Raw genomic sequence first — 21823 nt, 5'->3', positions numbered from 1 at the left:
CTTTAAATTAAAAAAAACTGTTAAAGTTGGGGTCTGTAACTGAGGTGAAGAGAGAATGGTTCCAAACTTCAGGTTCTTTGGGCAGCTTCCTTCAGAACTCGTATTGGAATTCTATCAGCTTTCAGTTCTTCCCAAGTTTGTATGGTGTAAAGAGAGGTGTGTTTAATAGTCTCCTGATCTGTGCTCTGGAGGTAACCACAAGTACTCTTTTTCCACCTTGGAAATGTAAAAATGGAGCTACAGAAATATGAATAGGGTCCTCTGCTCCCCTGTAGCCTCATTGTGTGCTAGGCCTCCTCCACCTCCTGAGAATGTGTCCCAGGACTTCTTCCTATATATAGGTAGTACAAAAAGAATCTTGTACCCAGAACCATAAAATGGTTTCCTGTAATATCTTTCTGAGCAATTATCTGATCTCCCCCCCCCCCCCAACCCCTCCCCATATCATCTGTGATGAGAGCTCTGGAAGCCTCTACTGCTGCTTTAGCTGCACCTAGATCCTGTTGCTTTGGTGGTGCCTGCCCTATTGTACTGCTTTGTGTTCCTTCCACCTCCACTCTGGTGAACTCTAGGTCCCTTGTGCTGACCTTCTAAGTTGTTTTGGGCTGAAAAATTACTTCACCTCATCTTTTTGTAGGTTGTGCTGTTCCAGAATTCATTCTGAGATGTTATAGTTATTTGGTGAGTAAATTGGTAGAGATCATTTGGGTCTGTATGCCTTGTTTCCCATCTTGGCTTCACCCCCATCTTTAGTTTCTTCAACTGATCTTCAAGGGCTATGAACACGTAGCTCTTCACCATTCTGCATACACCCCCCTAACCCCTACTATCCCTTTTTATGTATCCTTCATAACATGGTGCCCAGATAACCTTTGATTAAGGCCAAAGTGCTAACCCAGTGTCAAGATCTTTTAGAATTCCATCGGCCATCAGATGTGTTTGCTTTCCCTGAAAGTTGTGAGCCACTTATGCTTTATATCAAAGTCATAGGTAAACATGTCAGACAATACCAGACCATTCATAGATCCTGGCGCATTCCCCTTGAAACTTCTTCCAAGTTGACTTTGAGCCATAAATGACTATGCCAAGTCCATCATATTGTCAAATTAATTTTTCTCCATCTTTTTCACAAGAATAATACAAGAGACTTTTAAAACTACTTTCCTAAAGTCAGATTAAATGAAATCTATAGCATTCTCTGATCTGGAAGAGGAAATAAAGTTAGACTTGACTGACTTTGATTTGTTCTTCATTAAATCATGCTGACTTTTTATGATGTTCCTTCCTACATGTTAATTAAACATCCTTTTAATAATAGGATTTGTAATTTTGTCAGAAATTTAAGTCAAGTTAACTAGTTTATAAATCTCATTCTCTTAAAAAAAACCCCACAAACTGGGACACTTTCTCTTTTCAAGTCCCTTCAGGCCTTTCTAATTCTCCATTATTTGTGGTTCAGCTGTCACATTCACCAATTTTTAAATGAGACACACAGAAAAATAACATGTTGTGATGGCCCACCTTTATTTAGGACTTACCTTACAACAACAACTTTGTGATCTAGATAATGCTTCTATGTACTATTTTTCCCATTTTGTAGATGAATTAACTGAAGCTTCCCAAAATTAAATGGTTTGCCTAAGGCCCCATAACTAGTAGGAAGACTTTTGTGAACTGATGCATAGCAAAGGGAACAGAACCAGAACAATTTATATGATAACAATATTATAAGGAAAAAATACTTTGAAAGACTTTAGAACTTTGATTAATGTAGTGTCAAACCATGATTGCATAGGACTGAAGATGAAGCCTGCTACCAACTTCCTGCAAGAGATGATGAACTTAAAATGAGACATATATCTTTGGATATGGCCAGTGTTAGAATTTATTTTGCTTGGCTATGCATATTTGTTTGGAGGGTTTTTTCCCTTGTTAATTATTAATTTGGGAGAGGGGAGGGAATTCAAGTGGGAGGGAGAGAAAAATACTTGTAAAAATTTAAATAAGTATAGATCCTCCTCCCCCCCCAAAAAATTACAGTACCTTCTGTTAAGAAAAAAAAAATCCTGGACATTATATATCTATAAATCATAAATGTAAACTGATCTGAACTGTTAAAAGCTAAGAATAAAGATAGAAAGAATCCATAAATAATCTGAAAGAAACCCCAAAAGGACATTCCAGGGATGTCAAGACCAACACCCAGAGCCCTGACATCAAAGAAAAAATGCAAACAACCAACTGGGCAGCTTTTACTAAAAATGAGAGATCTTCCCCCAAAGGGAAAAGATTAGCCATAAAATCAAGAATAATTTACCTTGACTCTTCACCCATATCTAATCAACTGATGAATCTTGTTGTTCTTTCTATCTTTACACATCTGACCCCTTCTCTCTCTTTATTTTTGGCTTGTTTCAGGCCCAGGTGACCCCTCACCATGATTATTGAGGTAGCCTCCTAATTGACTTTCCCAATTCTCTTCTGTCCTCACTCCAGCTTGGCCTTCACATGGCTGCCAAAGTAACTTTCCTTCAGTGCACAGCTGACCCCATATATATGTAACAGTTAAAATTTAACTGTTATGATTAAAATTTAGGGGAAACTGAGGCAAGGTAGAAATTAGTTTCTCTCTGCAGGGAGTATTATATTTTTAGAGGTTTATTGAAGATTAAAATATAAAGAAAATACAAGTAAGAAAGGCATGTGTCTAGGCCCAAAGAGCCTATTCACAATCACTCATATCTTGCCTGCTAGGTGGAGAGCCACGTTTGCTCCGAAGCGGAAGTAGGGAAGAGACCCAGTAGCCTTTACAGCCAGGTTAAATAGAAATTCTTGACCTCGCCCAGGTGTAAATCTCAGTGAGATTAGAGGGCATTCTGGGAGCTAGCAAGGACTCCTGGGGATTGGAGTCCTGAATTCAAATCTCCATTTTTACATTTCTCCGTGTGATCGTTTGGGGAAAAAAATAATAAAATTTTTTTTCCCCAAAGGATCATGAAAACATAATCAATTTAAAGATTACAATAATTTGAGGATAAGAGAAAAAAAGAACAAAATCAATAATTGCTGGGTGCATTGACAAAAAAGCCAGTTAGGGGGCAGTCCCCTTTGGCATGAAAGTATATATACAAATAAATGTTCAATCAACTACACCCAAAGTTCATTCTTGTGCAGATTGTGGTCTGGAAGCTTCTTCATGGTGTCTTCTCCAACAGTTCAGTTTCTGGATTCAGAGCGGTAGCATCTTTCTTTACCTAAAATACTTCTCAAAAGAAATTTAAACTTTGCAATTTAAATAATAATATTTTTTACGTGTGTGTGTGTGTGTGTGTGCGTGCGTGCGTGCTTGTGTGTGTGTGTGTGTGTCTCCTCTGTTCATTCAACTCCAAGGGTTTCCTGTTGTCTCCAGGACAAAAACATAAACTGTTGATCTTGTAAAGCCTAACACCACCTGACCCTAAGTTGTCTCCAGCCTCATTGATGCCCCTTCCCACTCCAGCCAAATTGGTCTTCTCTCCTAACTCCTAGCACAAATCTTGGCACAGAGTAGGTGCTTAATTAATACTTGCTGATTAATTGATACCAATATGGTCATTGTTTTCTAATACTGTCATGTATGTTAGTTATCTTTCAGATTAGATTTGTCTACCCCTCGAGTGCATAAACCAAGTTTTTTATTATCTGGCCACATTTGGATTGTCCCAAGGACCTAGCCCAAGTCCAAAGAGATGATTGGATACAAAAGCAGAAATGAGTTTGGGCCAGAATACGATGAACTTTTCCTCAAAGAGCTAATCTGTTTCTATATAACTTTAATGGGAAGGCAATGAGATCTCTGATTTTGGCAGAGATTGTGTTTAGTTAGTATAAATATGGAATAGAGGATCAGATTTCAAGTTGCCCCAGCTCCATTTACTTTCTGTGTTTTATCTGTGTTAATACCATTGTTGAATGAATGGATGAATGAATTAAGTATATATATATATATATATATATATATATATATATATATATATATATATATATATATATATATATATATATATATATATATATCTTAATTGCTTAGTGTGTGCAAAGCACTGGAGATTCAAATAGAACAGTCATCAGGCAGTCCCTGCTCACATTCTAATGGAGGGATATGGAAGGCTTCAGCTGCATTTCACATGAAGTGACTCTTAAGGTGGGGTAGCCAAGCAGATATTCATTCCACTGATAAGATCACCACAGTTTCTGATGTTGAACTACTTGACAGCACCAAGGAATTTGGTGGCCAGAACCTTCCTTTCTGGCTCTTCATGAGCCATAGCTGTAAAAGTTACTAGGATACATCTCCATAGGGTGGTTTCCTAGTGTAAAGACTGAGGGAGCTGGGCTAGGAGGAGTGCTGTTCCCAAAGCTCTTGGGCTCAGGGTTCTGGACTATCTCCATTACGATCTGAGAGAAGATATGGTCAAGGTAGTGGTTGGGCTTGCCAGGCACGTGTTGCCTCTGGTCTCTTCCCTGAGGGAACACCCTGCTAATTTGTGTGTAGCTAGTTTGGTTGTTCATATAGTTTGCCTCTTAATCCCATTGCAGAATAGAAGACTCTAGGCCAGCATTGGTGAATATTTTAGAATTTGTGTGCTGAAACTGTAACTTTAAGCTGCTTGTGAGCCCCCTGCATTACCCCAGAGAGAGGAGGGAGGAAGTGCTTGCATTGGGTGGCTGGGCAAGCAGAAAATGTTCTCAGGCGGAGAAGGTCCACTCCCACCCCAGGTATGATGCTGCACTAAGCCCTTGATACAGTTTTTCTTCAGGACCCTCAGCATTTCATCCACATCTTTCTGGTGTTTTTTGGATACAACTTGGGACTGACCCACTTTCTGTTGTACTATATTAGTGGATGGTGGTTTCAGCTGACTCCGGTGTTTAACCAGATGGTTGTGGAATCTGGGCAGGTACTTCACACTGGGCAGTTTGCTGAATGATTCCAGGTTAGATGAAAAGGTCAGGGCATTAGAGCGTGTTCTGAAGGAGCTGAAGAGTGTGAACATAAAATGGAAGGAAGTGAGAAGGGGCAAGTATTTCTGGGACTGAGGAAAAGGCATGAGGAAAGTTGTATGTAGGATTGTATATGTATGGTAAAGGGCAGGAAATGATGTTTGGGCACGTGTAGTGGCAGGGGTGGAAGGTGGTGTGTCATGAATCATTGAGGTATTTGGTTCGTGCCATGAGAATGATCTGCTCAGGTAAAACTTGATAAAATTCTGTTTGGGATGGAATGCATTTAGAATATACCCCAGGGTTAATCAGATCTCCTGAAATGCTATGCGAGTCATGGAATAATTATAATTATATTGTCCTTATTTCTCAGGCAGCTGTAAAATATGTGTTCATATTAACAAAAGGCATGGGACCTCTTTTATACTTTTGATTTCTAAACAATAAAATGACAATCCACTGGAATTCCAACCCAGACATAATTCGACATGGCTAGTCTTCAACTCTTTTTTGTTTTGGTGGCATTATTGCTGGTAATTTGTACCTACTATGCCCTTGATTCCTGACTGTCGAATGTATCTCACTCCCTTGGCCTGCTTGGGATAGGCCAGTCTGACTGGTTGGGCCTTGCGTGTGTGTGATTGGAAGAGAAACATTTTTAATGCTTGTATATTCCTGTCAGAGAACAATTAGGGCAAGGTCAGTATTGGCCTGTAGTCTGCATATTGTGAGGGCCATTTGCCTTATCTTTTTTCCAGGGCACAAAAACCTGCCCTGTGTGTGTTAGTGCCCCCCTCCCGACTCCCTACCTTGAGATGGTTGGCAGCCATTGGCTTTTGAAGGAAACAGATGGAAGAGTTGGTGATGGGCACACACAGAACTTGTAGCAACAAGGGCTGTGCCACCCTCTTCCCTGGCTCAGCAAGGTACACTTAACAGAAGGTCAGCCTGGAATTTTTCCTCTTGAAGGTCTTTGGGAGTGAAAAGAACTCTTGAGCTTTGACTCCCAAAAGGAGTGGAAATTCTTGTGAGGACAGTGCCAGGCCCAGAGCGACGGAGCTTTAGATTGCCCTGGTCAGAGAACTTGATTTTCAAAGGGGGTCAGAAACATACTTTGGACCCTGAGTCGCTACACATTCCACCATCAGCTCTGGGATTTAGAAGAGATAAATGACAGACAACATGAATGGAGCAGAGTGAAAGCTGAACCTTGCGTGACTTCCCAGGAAAAGAGGCAGGCAGGTGCGTGACTTGTCTGACAGGTTTAGATGTTGCCTTGTGACTTGGAGCCCTCATTCAGCTTTTTCACACAGCTTTCAGCAGTTACTAATTAGCCCTGATAGTGTGTTACATGTGTGCACGTATAGGGCAGGCTATAAAAAGACTGTTTTAATCGGCTATTAACATGCAAGGTTGGACTACACCTGCCAACATTTGCACCTGCTACACCACCAGTGGCAGCTTCAGGAGAGAGGCTAGAAGGATGGCGGGTATGAAGCTCTTTGGATGGCGTGGCTGGCCTAGAAATTAAAGGTGGAAATTACAATCTAGGCCTTCTTCCTATCACTTTGCATAGTGGCGGTCCAAAGTAAACTATGAGGGGCTATGAATTGGATACTAAGGTTCACTCTGACCAGAGGGGAGTTATCTGATCGCCGTCACCCTTTGTTAGAGGACCAATATAAGAGGCAGTGTAGAGAGTCACCCTTCCTCTTGTCCTGCATGTCAGGTGCAGGTGATTGTGAAAATCTTCCATGAAGGAGCTGCTCAGGGGATTGAAGGTATTTCCCTGGTTTAATATTTAGTAAATAAGGGTGCTCTATTCCAGTTGTCCACTTGTACTATCATATGACTAGTTTGATTCCTTTCTCAGTCATATTGATCTTGGACAATGTCTATACTAGTTCAGGTTTTTAGCTTTATTTTATTCTGAATGTAACCTCCCCCCAATCAAATATTTCCATACACAAAATAGACCAGAAAAGATACACGTGGAACTCCTACTGCATACAGCTTGCTTTTTTTTAAAAAATGTAACATTTCCAAAGCTGTCTTGCTCATCTGATTCCATTTAACTTCTCTTCCATGATTTATATATACACACACACACACACACACACACTTCATGAATTATTTTTCTTCATTTTCCCTTTTTTTTTGGTGGGGAGAATAATACTATGACTAGACTCCCTCTTCTCCCTAGAACTCATCCATTGAATGAAAGAAAAACAGTTTTCTTGTTACAAAGTCAGGTAAAACACACCCACACATTTGCCTTACACAAAAGTGTATGTCTTGTTCTGCCCCTTAAATTTGTCTCTTTTCTGTCAGGAAGTGGCTTCTTCATCAACTCTCTTAAGTTATTGTATCAACCACAGATGTCAAGATTCAGGCAACTAGGTAGGATAGTCAATAGAATGCTGGACTTGTAGTCAAGGAAGACCTGAGTTTGAATTTTGCTTCAGGTTTTTTACTAGCTGTGTTGCCCTGGGCAAATCACTTAACCGCTTTCTGCCTCGGTTTTCTCATCTGTAAAATGGGGCTACAAACAACATCAGCTTCTTCCCAGGGTTGTTCTGAATGCCATTTGAGTTAACTATGTAAAATGCTTTGCTAATCTTAAAGTGCTATATATAAATGCTTGCCATTATTTCAGAATTGTTTTTCTTTATAGTGTTGATACTGTATATACGTTGTTCTCTTGCTCTCTTCAGGCTACATCAATTACTACAAATTTTATTAACTTTCTCTGAAGTCATTCCCTCCCCCCTTCATTTTTTGCATAATCCATTATAGTATTACATAATTTGTTCAGCATTTCTGTAGTTGATGGATATTCCTTTGTTTCCAGTTCTTCAACTCTACAAAAAAAGAAAAATTTTCTACATGTAGATTTTTGTACATGTAAAAGGTATTCCTTTTTCTTTGATCTCTTTGTAATATAGTCTAGTAGGGGCCTCATTGGATCAATGGTTATGACACAGTTTAGTGACTTTTGGGGCATAGTTTCAGGTAACTTTCCAGCATGACTGGATCAATCAAAGCTCCACCAACAATGTACCAGTGTGCCTGACTTTCCATAGACTCTCCGGTAACTGTCATTTTCCTTCTTTATTAGCTTTCCCAACCTGATAGGTATGAGATAGAGCCACCTCAGAATTATTTTATTTGTGTTTCATTATTATTTAGTGCATTTTTATATGCTTATTGGTAGTTTTGATTTCTTCCTTTGAAGATAGCCTATTTCATTTGACCTTTTATTTATTAGGGTATGGATATCATTTTAATAAATATCTATAGCAGTGTGTTTTTATGTGTATGAGTATGTACACACAGACAGATCTTTATCAGAGAAATTTGCTGCAAAGATTTCTACTGGTTAATTGTCTTCATATTTTAACTACATTGGTTTTGTTGGTGCAAAAACTTTAATCAAAACTGGTCTTAGCAATGTGTTTTATGCCATTTCTCTCACACATATCACTCCTGGTGATATGTTTTGTTCCCTTGCATACCTCAGAGAAGATTCTTTCATTACTTATTGCAATCACCCACAATTGTAACTCTTTTGAAATCACAGTGTTTCATGACTGCAGCCCTACTGTATTATGGAGAGAATATTGGTGTTAAAAATAGGGACTATGGTGGCATTCAGCTACTTAACATGACTGAAAATTCTGTCTACTTTTCCCAGTGTGATATAACCCTGTCACCAGCTCCTCTTCAGTTGTGGGCCCAGCTATGAAATATATGTATTGACATATTGACAACTCCAGTGAGTTGTCTGTTCAACTCACACAATTTGGACAATATGCATTCTTTGTTCATTTGGTTTGCCTTTTGTAGATAGCTCTTTTAAGTCAATACAGATCTTATTAGAAAGTCCTAGTGTTTCCATACCCAATACAGTCAATAAAATGCCTACAGTAAGAGTACCTGTACCACCTCTATAGAGAATCCTTTTTTTTTGCGGGGGGGGGGGGAGGCTATGAACTTGGGGCAGGCATTCTTTGTTACATTGTCAGAGATTTTTGGTGAGCGTTGCTGATGTCAAGAGCGAGTCATTGAACAAGTTTTCTCCATAGGTCTGCCATGAAATAGTATATGATAGATGTATGCTGTGAGGTAGCTTATCCTATCATAAAAAATTTTTTATAGCATCAGTTGCTTCTTTGTAATCAGTAAACAAGAGACACAGAGATGGTAAACTATTCTCCTGTTTATACTTGTGGTATCATTATAGAAAATACCTTCATTTTTCCTCTATTTTCATCAAGAATCCATAAGATTTTATTCAGATGAGAATAGACAACATATGAGTTGTCTGATTGTTGCTGATGTCTTCTCTATGTAGTTTTTTTTGGGGGGGGGCGCAGTGTTAGTACCATGTGAGATTTTTTTTCAATTCTCTTCGAATCTTGTTCTCTTTGAGACATTTTTAAAACTGATCCCTGGGTACTCTTTAAATTGTTGTCTTACAGTAATATACTTGTTGGAGCTGAGAGTTAGTCCACTGCTTTGTATAACCGTTTGGAAAAATGCAAGAAAAGAAACTACAGAATTTGTACCCTTAGACCCAGTGATTCTCCTGCTGGACATGTATGTGCTCTCAGGACATCCAGGACATAAACAAAGTTTTACTAAATACAAAGAGTAGCAAAGAATTGGAAACAAAATTAACCTGATTTATCAGGGAAAGACTGAACACCCCTGTGGCATATACATGGAAGGAAATAGAATTTTCCTTCAGAATTAGTGAACATGAGGGAATAAGAGAAATCTATGAGAAGATTTCTATGAACAAATGCTGAAATATATAGAATCAGAAGAGCCAAAATATTCATACACAGTGACTACAACAGCTTAAAAGAAAAGATTGCCCCAAGAGACTGAACTGTGAATAATTAAACAACCAAAAAGGTCTTAGAAAAGCAAAAGTGAAACACCTCTCTCCCTCCCTTAGTAGAAGTCAGCAGCTATAAGGACTAGATAGTATAAAAGCTGTTGCCCAGACTCACTGTCTTGGTTATTTTTCTTTTGTTATTAGGGAAGATTCAGTTTGGGGGTTGGGGAATAAAATATATCTAGAAATGACAGTGATATAAAAAACACAGCTTAGTTTTAAAGTTTGTATTACTTTGAGCTTGCATTTCTCCTGTTGGTTTCTCTTCAGCCACTTTTGCCAGCTTCATTATAGCTGCTATTGCCGCTGATAATAAGTGATATCCAAACATAGCGGCTCTGTTCGCTACTGAACAGCAGAGATGTTCCCTTTTATATTTGTTTGTTATTTTCCTTTTAGTTTTATCTGCAGTGAACTTCCTACCAATGAGATAATGCATCCATCGAAGTAAGAACTGCATGCACAATACTGAAATGGCTTTTTCTGACCACCAGCCAGTCTGATACTTTGAAAATGGTATTGACCTCTAGGGGGTGTTTGGAGGACTTCAGATGGCCAGGCAATTAAAGTTCATTTGGAAACTTGACTCAAGTCGGCTAGTTAACTTTCATTTCTTGCTTGCTCAAGACCCAGGAATGATAATTGGATATATCAGTGTGTAAAGTTTCTAGAATTTAGACCACATACTTTAAATGTTACCACTCTAGGTCTTTTTTTTCCTTCAAGTTTTGGCTGTTTTCTGATGTTTCAAAATAAAAAGGAAGTGAAGTGTTACATTTCCTGCCATCTCTTTTACTATTCTACCTATATGTTCTGTATTGCAGCTGAGTACATGATTCAATTTCCCTTCAGAATACCCCCTCATTTTTTTAGCTCCATGGCTTTATTCATGCTAGTCCTAATCTCTGATTCACTCCCCTCCCAACCTCAATCTTTTGTTGATTTCTTAACCTTCCAACTCTGGACCTGAAGTCAGGAAGATCTGAGTTCAGATCCTGCCTCAGATACTTATTAGCTGTATGACCATGTCAAATCACTTAACCTATCTGAGCTTCAGTTTCTCCATCCATAAAATGGAGATGATAATAGTACCTACCCCCCAGAGTTGTGAGGATCAAATGAGATTTATTATATGTCAAGCTCTGGGAATAAAAAGAAAGGCAAGGACATTGTACAACTCCTTGTCTTCAAGAAACTCATTCCAGTGGAGGAAACAACATGCAATATCTGTATACACACACAAGGTTATAATGTAGATGGGAGATAATCTGAGATGGAAGGCACTACCAGTAGAGAAGAGGGGAAATGGAGGGGAAACCAACTGGGAAAGATCTATAGAAGGTGAGATTTGAACTCTTTTTCAGTAATTTTTTTTTCTCCTTACCCAATCTCTCCCCACCTCCACTGACAGAAGAAAAACCTTTATAGCAAATATGCATAGTAAAGAAAAACAAATTCCCTTGTTGGCCACATCCAAAAGTACATCTGTTCATCCTTTAAAGGCCAATTCAAATGGCACGTCCTTCATGAAGATTTTCCAATTAACCTGTAGCATCTTCATCTAGTCTCTTCATTTTATAGTCTTAGTCTATAAAATTTGTTATATTCCAACTTGTCTCTTTGTATATGCTGCTCTCCCCCCCCCCCCCCCCTTGCCTGGAAGGTGATGGGTAATGTATATTATTTGTCTTTGTATCTTCCCAGAATGTAAGTGTGCTTCTCATTGTTGGTCCATAATGTTTGTTGAACAAATGATTGAAATTGATGTTTTGCTTTGAGACTAACAGTAATATCATCCTTTTGTTCTCTATAAATTTATTTTCATTTCTACTAGAGAAAATATATTCAATTTTTTTTAGTAGCTAAGGAACTAAATTAAATTATTTCTGAGTCTAATCTGCCCTCCCCTCAGAAAAGCATGGTTGAAAAAGCTTGGAAATATAGTCTAGCTTTTTTTTTTTAATTAGGAAAAGAAAAACTATGGACCAGAACATAGAAGAGTAAGAGAAATATGAGCACATGATCTGGTATTGACATTAAGTGATAGGAATATGTTTGAACATCTACTATAATTCTAAACCTAAGGGCTTTTAGGCAGTTTATGAGAGGGCTTCTGGGGAATGAGGCTTAGAAAAGGGCTAGAAAGGACCAGTGGGGCCCTTGGGTCCTTTTAGAAAAAATAACATTGTCAAGGTGGATTTATCTTAATTTCTTAGGAGAAAAGTCTTTCCACTTTTGACTGTCAGATGTGTGCCTTGTCAGGTTTGCCCTGGAAGTTGTTTGGAATAGATACTTCAGCAGTGAATTTGAATATGACCCTCCCCTCTCGCCCCCCCATACACACACGTTCATGAGGGTTTGCATTCCTCATTGGCTTGTATTCATTAATTTTTGGTTTGTGCTTTGTGGGAAAAGTACTAGGTTTGAAATCAGAAAACCTGAGTTTGTCTTCTGCCACTTACTCTGGGACTGGGAACAAAGCTCATCCCCTTTCCAAGTTTCCATGTGCTCATCAAAAAATGAGGATGATTGTACTTGGCCTACCTACAAGGTCACTTTGAGGATATTCCTAATCTTACTGTTTTGGTCTAAATATAGACCAAACTTCTTTTCCGGATCAGACTTGTCTATTTTAAAATCTGTGTGTTCACTCTTTGTTATTAAAGTGCCACAGAAGTGATTAAGATGAAGAAAGCACTTAATGATAAAAAATGGAAAAGATGGCCATGATGACTTGGAGTGAATGTCATTAGAAAAACAGCAACCTTTCACTATGTATGTATTTCTATGGCATTTGATGTAATTTTTCAGAATATTCCTGTGTGTATATCTATGTCTATAGCTCAGCTTTCAAAGAGATCTTATTTGGGAACTGGTCTGTATTTGCGCCACTAGAGTAGTCTTCTCAATTATGGTCACTTAAGTGGCAAATTCCTCAGAAGAGACCTAGCAAAAGCCGTAGACCAGTTCTATTTTAGCTACTTGAACTTTCAGGAAATTTCAGAAAACAAAACTTATTCCAGGGCTCGGAAGATGAGAAGATTGTACCTGAGGCCCATTTTGGACCCTCTGATCTTATTTATTTCTCTCTCCCTCCTCTCTACTTCCTTTCTGAGTCACAGACTCTGGGCTAGTTGTCCCAAGTGTCTCCTATGAATTGCACAAGAAGCTGTTATCGGTAGCCGAGAAGCATGGTCTGACCCTGGAACGGAGGCTGGAGATGACTGGAGTTTGTGCCAGCCAGATGGCACTAACCCTGCTGGGAGGTCCTAACAGGTGAGTCGGTCCATGTTGTGCCTGGGGAACTGGGATAGTAAGGGTGGGGATTGAGACTTGAATGTTTAGCCACTACATGGTGCCTTGCACAGAAGAGATACCTCATGCTTTAACAGTATCCTCTTGAATGATTAGAATAGATAACTACACACTTTGCAGCCAGGGAGTTATTTTGGTTACTTCATGTGTCCCATGATCAGAGTTGCTTTTCCTTTATCATAATCCCAAGGCCCTTCCTCCTATATACTCTCACCTTACTTCATTGCCCAGTTGGCCACTACTAGCTCCTGCTCTTCCTGCCATACCATTCCTTAGATATGTCCCTTCATGACTGAAATCTATGGCCCCAAGACTGTCCTCTAATAAGATATCTTGAGTTTCAGTTTGTGAACTTGTCAAATTAATCATCCAAGATTCCTCAGTATGTCCCTTGGCTGGGGCACCTCTGCTGTCCCTGTTCTGAGTGCAAGGTAGGTCAGGTGGGAATAAAATTAGTCTGGCTATAAACTCCTTTCCCTCTCTTGTCCTTTGGCTTATGGATCACATGAATCCTAAGGATTCATGAATCACATCACTGAGATTTGAGGAGGAGAAAGATACCAACTTTTTTAGATAATGCATATAAGCTCAAGAGTCTTAACATAAAAACAGTTCTGTTCTCTGAGGCATCCAGGAGGCATCTGCTGAGCCACTTGGAAAGCCTGGGTCTCACCCAAGTAAATTCTCTCACTGAAAAATGAAGTGTAGGCTCTATATAGACCTTGAATCCTTCTTTGAGGACCTGTGAGGTGTCCTTTACTCTTATCCCACAGCCTCTCCAGATTGTCCCACAGTTATCAGTGGCCTAATTAGATTGCATTTACTCTAAAAGAAGCATCAGAGTTCTGAAGAAGTAAAGAACAAAAACTGGATGGCAAAAGACATCTTTTAAATGTGACTGAATGTGGTATGAGGTTTAGAAAGGCACTTGGAGATTAAGGCCAATCCTCTTCATTTTATAGAAGAGAGAATTGAGACCTAAAGAGAAATGGGACTCTCAGCCCAATCTGATGACTTTCTCTCCATAGAATAGCTGTCCCTGATAATATGCTTAAATATGCTAACCTTGAGATATTGTAATCATTGCCTCAGCTGTGTCAGGCCATCATGGAGGGTAGAATTTATCTGAATCTCTGGTGATGCCCTAGAGTGGCCTCTTGAAAATGAATAAAGCCATCAAAGAAGTCCCAGCCTCACCCTGAAAGAGGACTTGAGGTTAAGTAGCTTCTTAGAAGCCCCAGAGAACTCTTTATCTAGAGCAGGTTCCCAACATAGACCTCTCTCACCATCTCTGGGCCCAATCCTTGTTGGTTTCTCTCTTAGCTTCCTTCTTTCTTTCTCCCCAGTCTGTCTTCTTTCTGATCTTCAGTGCAATTTGGGTTAGGAAATATGGCTCTAGTCATGGAGGTGGGTTATTATGGCTGTAGGGAAAGCAAAGCAGTGACTATGGAGCTCCAAGACATGGGTTTGAGTGTCAGCATTGACACTGTGTGGTCTTGACAGTCCCTTCCTCTTGCTGGCTCTCATTTCTCTTCAGTTGTGAAATGAAGAATTGGACTAGCTGGTCCCTTGAGGTTTATCCCAGCTCTGAGGTTGTGATCCTATACTTAGAGGAGTTCCAGGGGTCTTTCCAGGCGTAACATTTACGATCGATCATAAACTAAAGAGAACCCTTATTTTGGAACAGGCATTTGTTGACAACCCCTAATTTAGGCTCAATCAAGCATTCAGTGCCCACCCACAGAAGTTGTTCCCCCCTCCCCCCTTCCACCAAGGTTATACTTTTTATTGAGATGAGAAAATACACGTGAAACCACACTAAACAGAGTGATGTTGGCTGTAAATGCTGTAGAGTCAAAGGGGAGATCACAATGAATAGGAAAGACTTTCTGGAAAAGGCAGGGCCTGAGCAGGACCTTGCTGGAAGGGTAGGTTTGAGTGAAGGGCATTCCAGATGAAGCATGCCAAGAACAGGGTCAGGACTGAATGTGGTGGCAAGGGACAATGAAGAGACTGACCTGCCTGGGAAAGGTTGTATGTTGAGTGGTGGGAAGGTGGCTAGAGAAGCAAGCAGGGCCCAGGGAATGGAAAGCAAGGCAGAAACTTTGGACTTGTTACCATTAAGCCATCAGGGAGCCATTGAGGGCTCCTGAGACAGCAGGAGTATGTTAGGGATATTGGTCTGGATGGCAGAACATCAAAGTGGGCGTAGATGGGAAAGTCAGTCTTTAGAGTTCAGCTGTAGAGATGCTTGACTAGTTCTGGGTGGCTTAGTCTGAAGAACTAGTGACTTATGTCCTCCTCCCATCCCTCCCTTGCAGATTGAATCCCAAAAACGTCCACCAAAGGCCTACAGTAGCTCTACTTTGTGGTCCTCATGTGAAGGGGGCTCAGGGCATAAGCTGTGGGCGACACCTTGCCAACCATGATGTCCACGTCATCCTCTTCCTGCCCAACTTTGTCAAGATGTTAGAGTCTATCACCAATGAACTGTCCCTCTTCAGCAAGACCCAGGGCCAGCAGGTCTCCAGCCTCAAAGGTAAGAGCATTGCATCCTGGGGAGAGGCAGCCCGGAGGTGGGTAAAGTTCCCACGTCCCATGATGCAGATTGAGAACACAGGACTGAGAGGAAGGAGACCTGGGCCCTACGGGATCACTTGGTGGAGGGAGGCCTTTGCTAGAAAGGGAATTCCAGGGCTAGTTGGCTCCTTCTGCAATCTGCTTCTGCCATCTGGTGGCAGCAGGCAGGAATAGTGCTCCTTAGGAAGTAGGCATCATTGCCAGGAGGGCTCCTTGGGAGAGCAGGTTAGCCCCTTCCGATTGCTCAGGCTTTTACATCGTACTGAGGCTCAAAGCGGGGATGCCGGGGTTGCAGTCACAGCGAGTCCGGGGCCAGCGCCCCTCGTCAGCAACAGCAGATACTCTGTGAGCTTCCTGGGAGTACAGAGAAGTACAAACTCCAGCCTAGGGGGAAAGCTCAGCACACGTTACAGAAAGCTCGTGCTCTCCCGGCACCGAGTGGCATCTGCTAGGCTATTGGAGGGGACTTCAGCAAACCCCTCGCCTCTCTCCCAGGCTCACTGAGGAGCTTAACAGGAGGCAGCAGCAGGCAAAGGAGAGAGCAGGGACTTGGGTTTGAATTATTGCTTTGATACTTACTCTGGGTGACCTGGAACTCTTGGTCAGTACTTGTCTCTGAGCCTCAGTTCTCTCTTCTGTAAGCTGAAGGTTATAAGATCAAGGTTGGCTTGATCTTGAACTGGATCCAGGAACTTTTAAAAAATATTTTGAGGGGGCAGTTGGGAGCCTCAGTGGATGGAGAGCCAGGCCCAGAGATGGGAGGTCCTGGGTTCAAATTTGTTTTCAGACACTTCCCAGCTGTGTGACCCTGGGCAAGTCACTTAACTCCCATTGCCTAGTCCTTACTGCTCTTCTGCCTTGGAGCCAATACACAATATTGACTCCAAGACTGACGGTAAGGGTTTAATTTAAAAAATAAAAGATTTTTTTTTTTGGCAGGGACAGCTAGGTGCATGGTAGATTGAGCAGAAGACCTGAAATTTTGTTTGTATTTTGTCTTTACATTTCAAAACACTGTTCTGAGAAGGGATTTATAGGCTTTTACCCTATGCTGCCAGTGGGGCCCACTCCCACACAAATGATTCAGAAGCTTTGGTCCGAAGGAGATCTGAGGTTCCCTCCGATTCTAGACCCAAGGTTATACCAGCACCGTCGTGTGTTGCCTGTGGTCTTGGAGAAGTCACCGAGCCTTTCTGAGCCCATTTTCTCAGGCACAAAAAGCATAACGGCCCTTATGCCACTGGCTTTACCAGTGAGGAAAGTGCGCTGTGACCCTTGAAGTGGTTTATGAATCTGGGCTGGCTTGTTATAGGCCAGTGTGGAGGGGAGGAGAGTTGGGAGTTCTGGCAGGCCAGGCAGTCCGTCCTCAGGTCAGTCTGGCCTCAGACACGACTGGCTGTGTGACTAAACAAGACACTTTGCCTCTGCCTGCCTCTGTGTCTTGGTCTGTAAGATGGAGGTAATAATGCGGCCCAAAGGAGACGATAGTTCTAAAGAGTACTTTGGGAATATTGAAGCGCTGTCGATTGGTGGTGACGATGGTAACGGCGTCACCCTGGACAAGCCACCTACACCTGTCTGGGCTGAGCTGAAGGGAGATTCCATCTTGACACCCACGTCGGGGCGGACCTTAGCGGAGGCCGCCCTCCCCGATCTGGGGAGAGGAAGGGGCCCATCTTCAGGTCTAGACCGACACAGACCTTTTACAGTAGAAGAAGTTCCGAGTCTGCCTTTAGGGAAGGAGAAATGTGTTTGGGTTGTGAGACTTAGGAATAACCAACCCACTGAGTCCATCTGAAAGGCCGCCCATACCCGGTGTGCCATCCCAGCCGTAGTTAGGACTTGGCTGAAGAGACCATAGAGATCACCCTTGCGGGCCCTTTATTTTACAGACGAGGAAGGTGCAGCACCCCTTGTCCCCTGCTGCCCCTGCAGGCGTCATCTTCCAAAGGCGGGCCCGCGGGTATCTTGGTCTGGGTATGAATGTGGCCTTCCACGATAGAAATCTGGATCTTAAGCCCTGCCACAGCTTCTTGCTTTATGGCCAGGCGCAGGAATTACCAGAGGGGAGCCACGCTGGGCTAGGGTGAGACAAGCGGCCTCCATCAGGGCGATGCTGACGGCCACAGTAAGACCTCACTGTTTCCCCTTGCAGATCTCCCTACCAGCCCTGTGGACCTGGTGATCAACTGCCTGGATTGTCACGAGAATGCCTTCCTCCGGGACCAGCCCTGGTACAAAGCTGCTGTGGACTGGGCCAATCAGAACCGGGCACCCGTGCTCAGCATAGACCCGCCCATGTGCGAGGCTGAGCTGGGCATCGATGCCAAGTGGTCCTTGGCCCTGGGCTTGCCCCTGCCATTGGGGGAGCGGGCGGGACGCGTTTACCTGTGTGACATCGGCATCCCTCAGCAGGTGTTCCAGGAGGTGGGCATCAACTACCGCTCGCCCTTTGGCTGCAAATTTGTCATCCCGCTGCACTCGACGTAGAGGTGACGGCCCAAGCAAGGGAGGCCCGATGGCCCAGAGGCTCTTGAGCCAGATGCTGACACTTGAGAACGCCTTAAGGATGTGAAGCTCCACGGACAGTGTTGTGTTGTGTATTGTTTATTTGGTTTTGTTTCCTTTGAGTTTGTTTCTTCTGCAAGAAACAACCTATTTAAGACTGAAGAGTGACTGCCCTTTGAAGGGAGAGACGTCCCTGTATAAAGCTGTCCCGTAGGGCCGAGGGCTGGGCCAGGGTGTGTGACAGGGACGCGAGCGAGCATGGAGTGCCAGGCCTGCCGCCCAGGGACACACTCCATTTGGCCAGATGGCCAGTTTCTCAGTGGAGGGTTTTTGTTTACAGACACAGGCAGCTGTTGGACTGGGTTTGAGGTTTACAGCCATCAGACCAGAGGGGGCAGGGTGTCCTCAGCAACTCTTTGCTTTCTTCTTTCTCCTCTGGCTCTCTTCTTGCCCTTCTCCCCCCAGTCTTCTTCTTTTCTTCTTTTTTAAACAGAAGCAGCCCCCCTTTCCACGAATCATGTTGAATATACCGGGGTGCCGTTGTCCTTGGTGGGGGTTGGTTTCATTTTCCTGTTGCTTTGATGTTTATGACGGGAGCCAAAGCTGAGCTTCCTTTCCTTGAGCCACATGGGCCATGCAGAAAGCTGGTATCCAGGAGGAGCTCAGCCAGCCCTCATCTGCCTGCTCTGCTGGGGCAACAAACTGAATACCAGTTTGGGGCTTTTTGTTCTTGGATGTTAACTTTTCATTTTGCCCGTGATCTGATCTGGAGTTGGCCCAAACCTTTCCTTTATCCCCTCCCAAGCCAACTCTTGGGGGAGGGGGCCGTTATATGTCCCATCAGGCAGATGTTTTCTGTATTTAAGTTGACCCCTTTGATTGTCACGTTTTCAGCACAGGTAGCTTTGGGACATATTACTGTAGAGCCACAGTGCCCATCCACATTGCCAGCAGTCCTACCCCCCGCCCCTCAGTGCCCATGGATTCCATAGACTGTGCTATCATTTTTCCCATTGGGACCAAAGGCTAAATTGAACTTCCTCTCCTGCTGTATTGGTTGGAATGGTGGTAGGTGAAGATCTTGGTGCAGAGGAGCGGGGGCGGGGCACAGTCTTGTTCAGTATTGGGGAGCTCCCCATGGGAACGTGGTGCTGAGGATCTCTTCAGGTTCTTGTGATTCCAGTATGTTCAGAGGGGCCCACGGACTACTGAGGCCATTGGTAAAAACCACCATTCCTGATCCCAGTCCTTGGGTTTTTCTTCCTTAAATTTGTGGGGTTGCCTGCTTGTCTCTCGTGTGGGGAATACAGCAGCTCTTTTGTTCAAAAGAAGGAAGAGAGCCCTGGGAATGAGGCAGAGGTTCAGGGACCACACTTGAGCTATTCCAACTTTCTTTGCCAAGTGGCCTCATCTCCCTGGTATCTGGGGCCACCCTAATGTGGTTTGGCTGTCTGGCAGGCTGCTGTTTTCATATTTGGTGTGAGCCCTAGGTTTCTCTGGTTCTTTCAGGCCAGTCTTTTGTCTCAGAGGTGCCAAAAAAAGAAAAGTATTGGTTCAGCTAGAGGAAGTCTGTGGGGGGCTGCCTCTGGCCTTGCAGGTTTACAAAGAATTTATCCAAGGGACTATGCTAGCAAGACATCTCCCAGCTCTTGCACAGAAGGTCTGTCTTAATCTCTCTCAACAAAGGGCCTGGGCCTGACTCTTGCCTGTGAGCTCTTCCAGCCTCCTCCTGTCCTGTGCCAGCAGCTGGGGGTTAGCCTGATATTTGGTGCCTTTGGTGGGGAATGAGGTTTCACACAAACGCCAGACACAGTTGTCATTTCGGTCCAAGCTCCATTTTTTCGGTATTCAGGGTAGGCAGTGCCCCTAGGCCATACTATGGGCAGAGTTGGGGCCTTAGTCTAGATTGGGGAAAGTTTTTCTCTTTCCTGTAAGACCCATGGGGTAATGATTCTCTGACAGGGAGAGAAGGCCCTCTCCCTGGCAAATGGCACTAACAGAGACAGGGCTGTGAGCCATCAGCCTGGTCTCTCCCTTCCCTTCCTGGTAAGGGTATCCTGCTCAGGGTTCCAGAGTTCCTCCCCTTGCCTAACTTCTCATTTTGCAGAATAGCAAACCTCCCTTCTGGTGTGGAGATAAGGCCGGTTCTAAAGCTTCAGGGCTGGGGCAGGCTGCTGTGGAGACAGCATCCTCTCCCAGGCAGGAAGTGTTTTAGCTGTTCTGTGCATGAGAAATTAAAGTTTGGGTTCCTTTTACAGAGGTGGAACATTCTTGTAGGATGATGTCAAAAGTTTGAGGATGGGTAGCCTCGACAGAAAGATTGTCCTGGCTCTCTCTCTTTGGGCTTCATTTTCTGGTGGCATTTTAGCACATCTGTGCCCTGGAAAGAAACTGGGTTTTTGAGCATCTCCTGACTGCCCTCTTCCTGCTGAAGAAGTGAAGTTACTACATGGCCCCCTACTGGTGCTCGGCTACAAAGCTGAGGTGGTGATCCAAGAGACCAGGAGGCTTCCTGGACAGAGTGGGGGAAGAGCCTTAGTTTTCTTAACAGCATTTTTTCCTCTATCTTTCGCAGGTTGAGGACTAGATTCCTTATTCCTCCTCAAGCCTGCTTAAGTTGTCACCTGCCATGATTTGCATTAGGAGAGTAGCCCTTGATTTCTCTCCTTTTGCCCTAAGAGTCTATTAAAAACACAAACTAGTCCCATTAGAGGTCTTTCTTCCTCTCACCCTGGCAATCTGCCACCTGGCCTTGGTGATACTGTTAGCCCCTAACCACTGTGCTTTGGGGGGAGGAGACCTCCTAAAAACTGTTGAGAACTGGGCAAGTGATGACAAAAAACCCAGCATTAAAATAAAGCTGAATTGGCTGAGCCTGGGGGCTGGTATGTGTGGTGCACTGCTGCAAGCAACTTTATGGAATGCCCAATTTCTGACTGGCTCCCGATTAGCTCTGGCTAAGCAAAGAGCCCCTCTTGACCATGACTTATTTCAGATGGGAGGGAGAAAGCAAAATCCTGTTGCATGTGTAATGGGGTTTAAGAGAAGTGCTTAAACCAGCTTGGGGGGAGCATCTAGTAGAGATACCATTTCTTCAAGGCCTTATCTGAGAGTCTCCAGTCAATTAAAACATGGAGCGTTTGGCATTTTCCGTCTCTGCCCAGCAAGGTTAGACTTTCAGGCCATCTAGATCAACTCCTACTTGAATATTCTATTTCCTCCCGAGGCAGTGGCTACTGCTTGAGGGTAGCCTTCATCATTAGGAAGCCTTTCCTCACATCAGGCTGAGTAGTCATCCCTTATTCTGCTATCGTGGAGCTGTGGCTACCTCAGACAAGGCACTTCCGGAGAGGCCCCGGGTCTTTTTCCGTTAGTTTGCTGAGAAACTATTAAGAAGTGGCACTTGTCTTGATTTTGGAACTAGAAAGTGGTAGAACTCCTGTGACTCAACCTCCCCAGATCCTTACCTGCGAAATGAGGGTAGAGTAGAGCCTCAGAGGTCCCTCCCGGCTCTATGAACTGGCCAGGGCCCTG

The 21823-nt window shown here is 43.2% G+C and overlaps 1 protein-coding gene across 5 annotated transcripts in view; it reads left to right on the top strand.

Annotated features, from left to right (window-relative positions):
* The window catches only part of EDC3 (enhancer of mRNA decapping 3), a 66282-nt gene extending 45120 nt beyond the window's left edge, over positions 1 to 21162 (top strand). For all 5 annotated transcript variants that reach the window (XM_001379444.4, XM_007478165.2, XM_007478163.3 and 2 more), the window contains exons 5-7: positions 13009 to 13162; positions 15523 to 15740; positions 17937 to 21162. In XM_001379444.4, the coding sequence (XP_001379481.1) occupies positions 13009 to 13162; positions 15523 to 15740; positions 17937 to 18271 (707 nt within the window). In that variant the 3' untranslated portion in view covers positions 18272 to 21162. The remainder of the gene's footprint in view (positions 1 to 13008; positions 13163 to 15522; positions 15741 to 17936) is intronic.
* The last annotated feature ends 661 nt before the right edge of the window (positions 21163 to 21823 follow it).

The sequence above is a fragment of the Monodelphis domestica genome, chromosome 1 (genome assembly GCF_027887165.1).
Source record: "Monodelphis domestica isolate mMonDom1 chromosome 1, mMonDom1.pri, whole genome shotgun sequence".
Lineage (NCBI taxonomy): Eukaryota > Metazoa > Chordata > Mammalia > Didelphimorphia > Didelphidae > Monodelphis > Monodelphis domestica.
The sequence above is the reverse complement of the archived record's forward strand: the minus strand, read 5'-3'. Positions and strand labels throughout refer to the sequence as shown.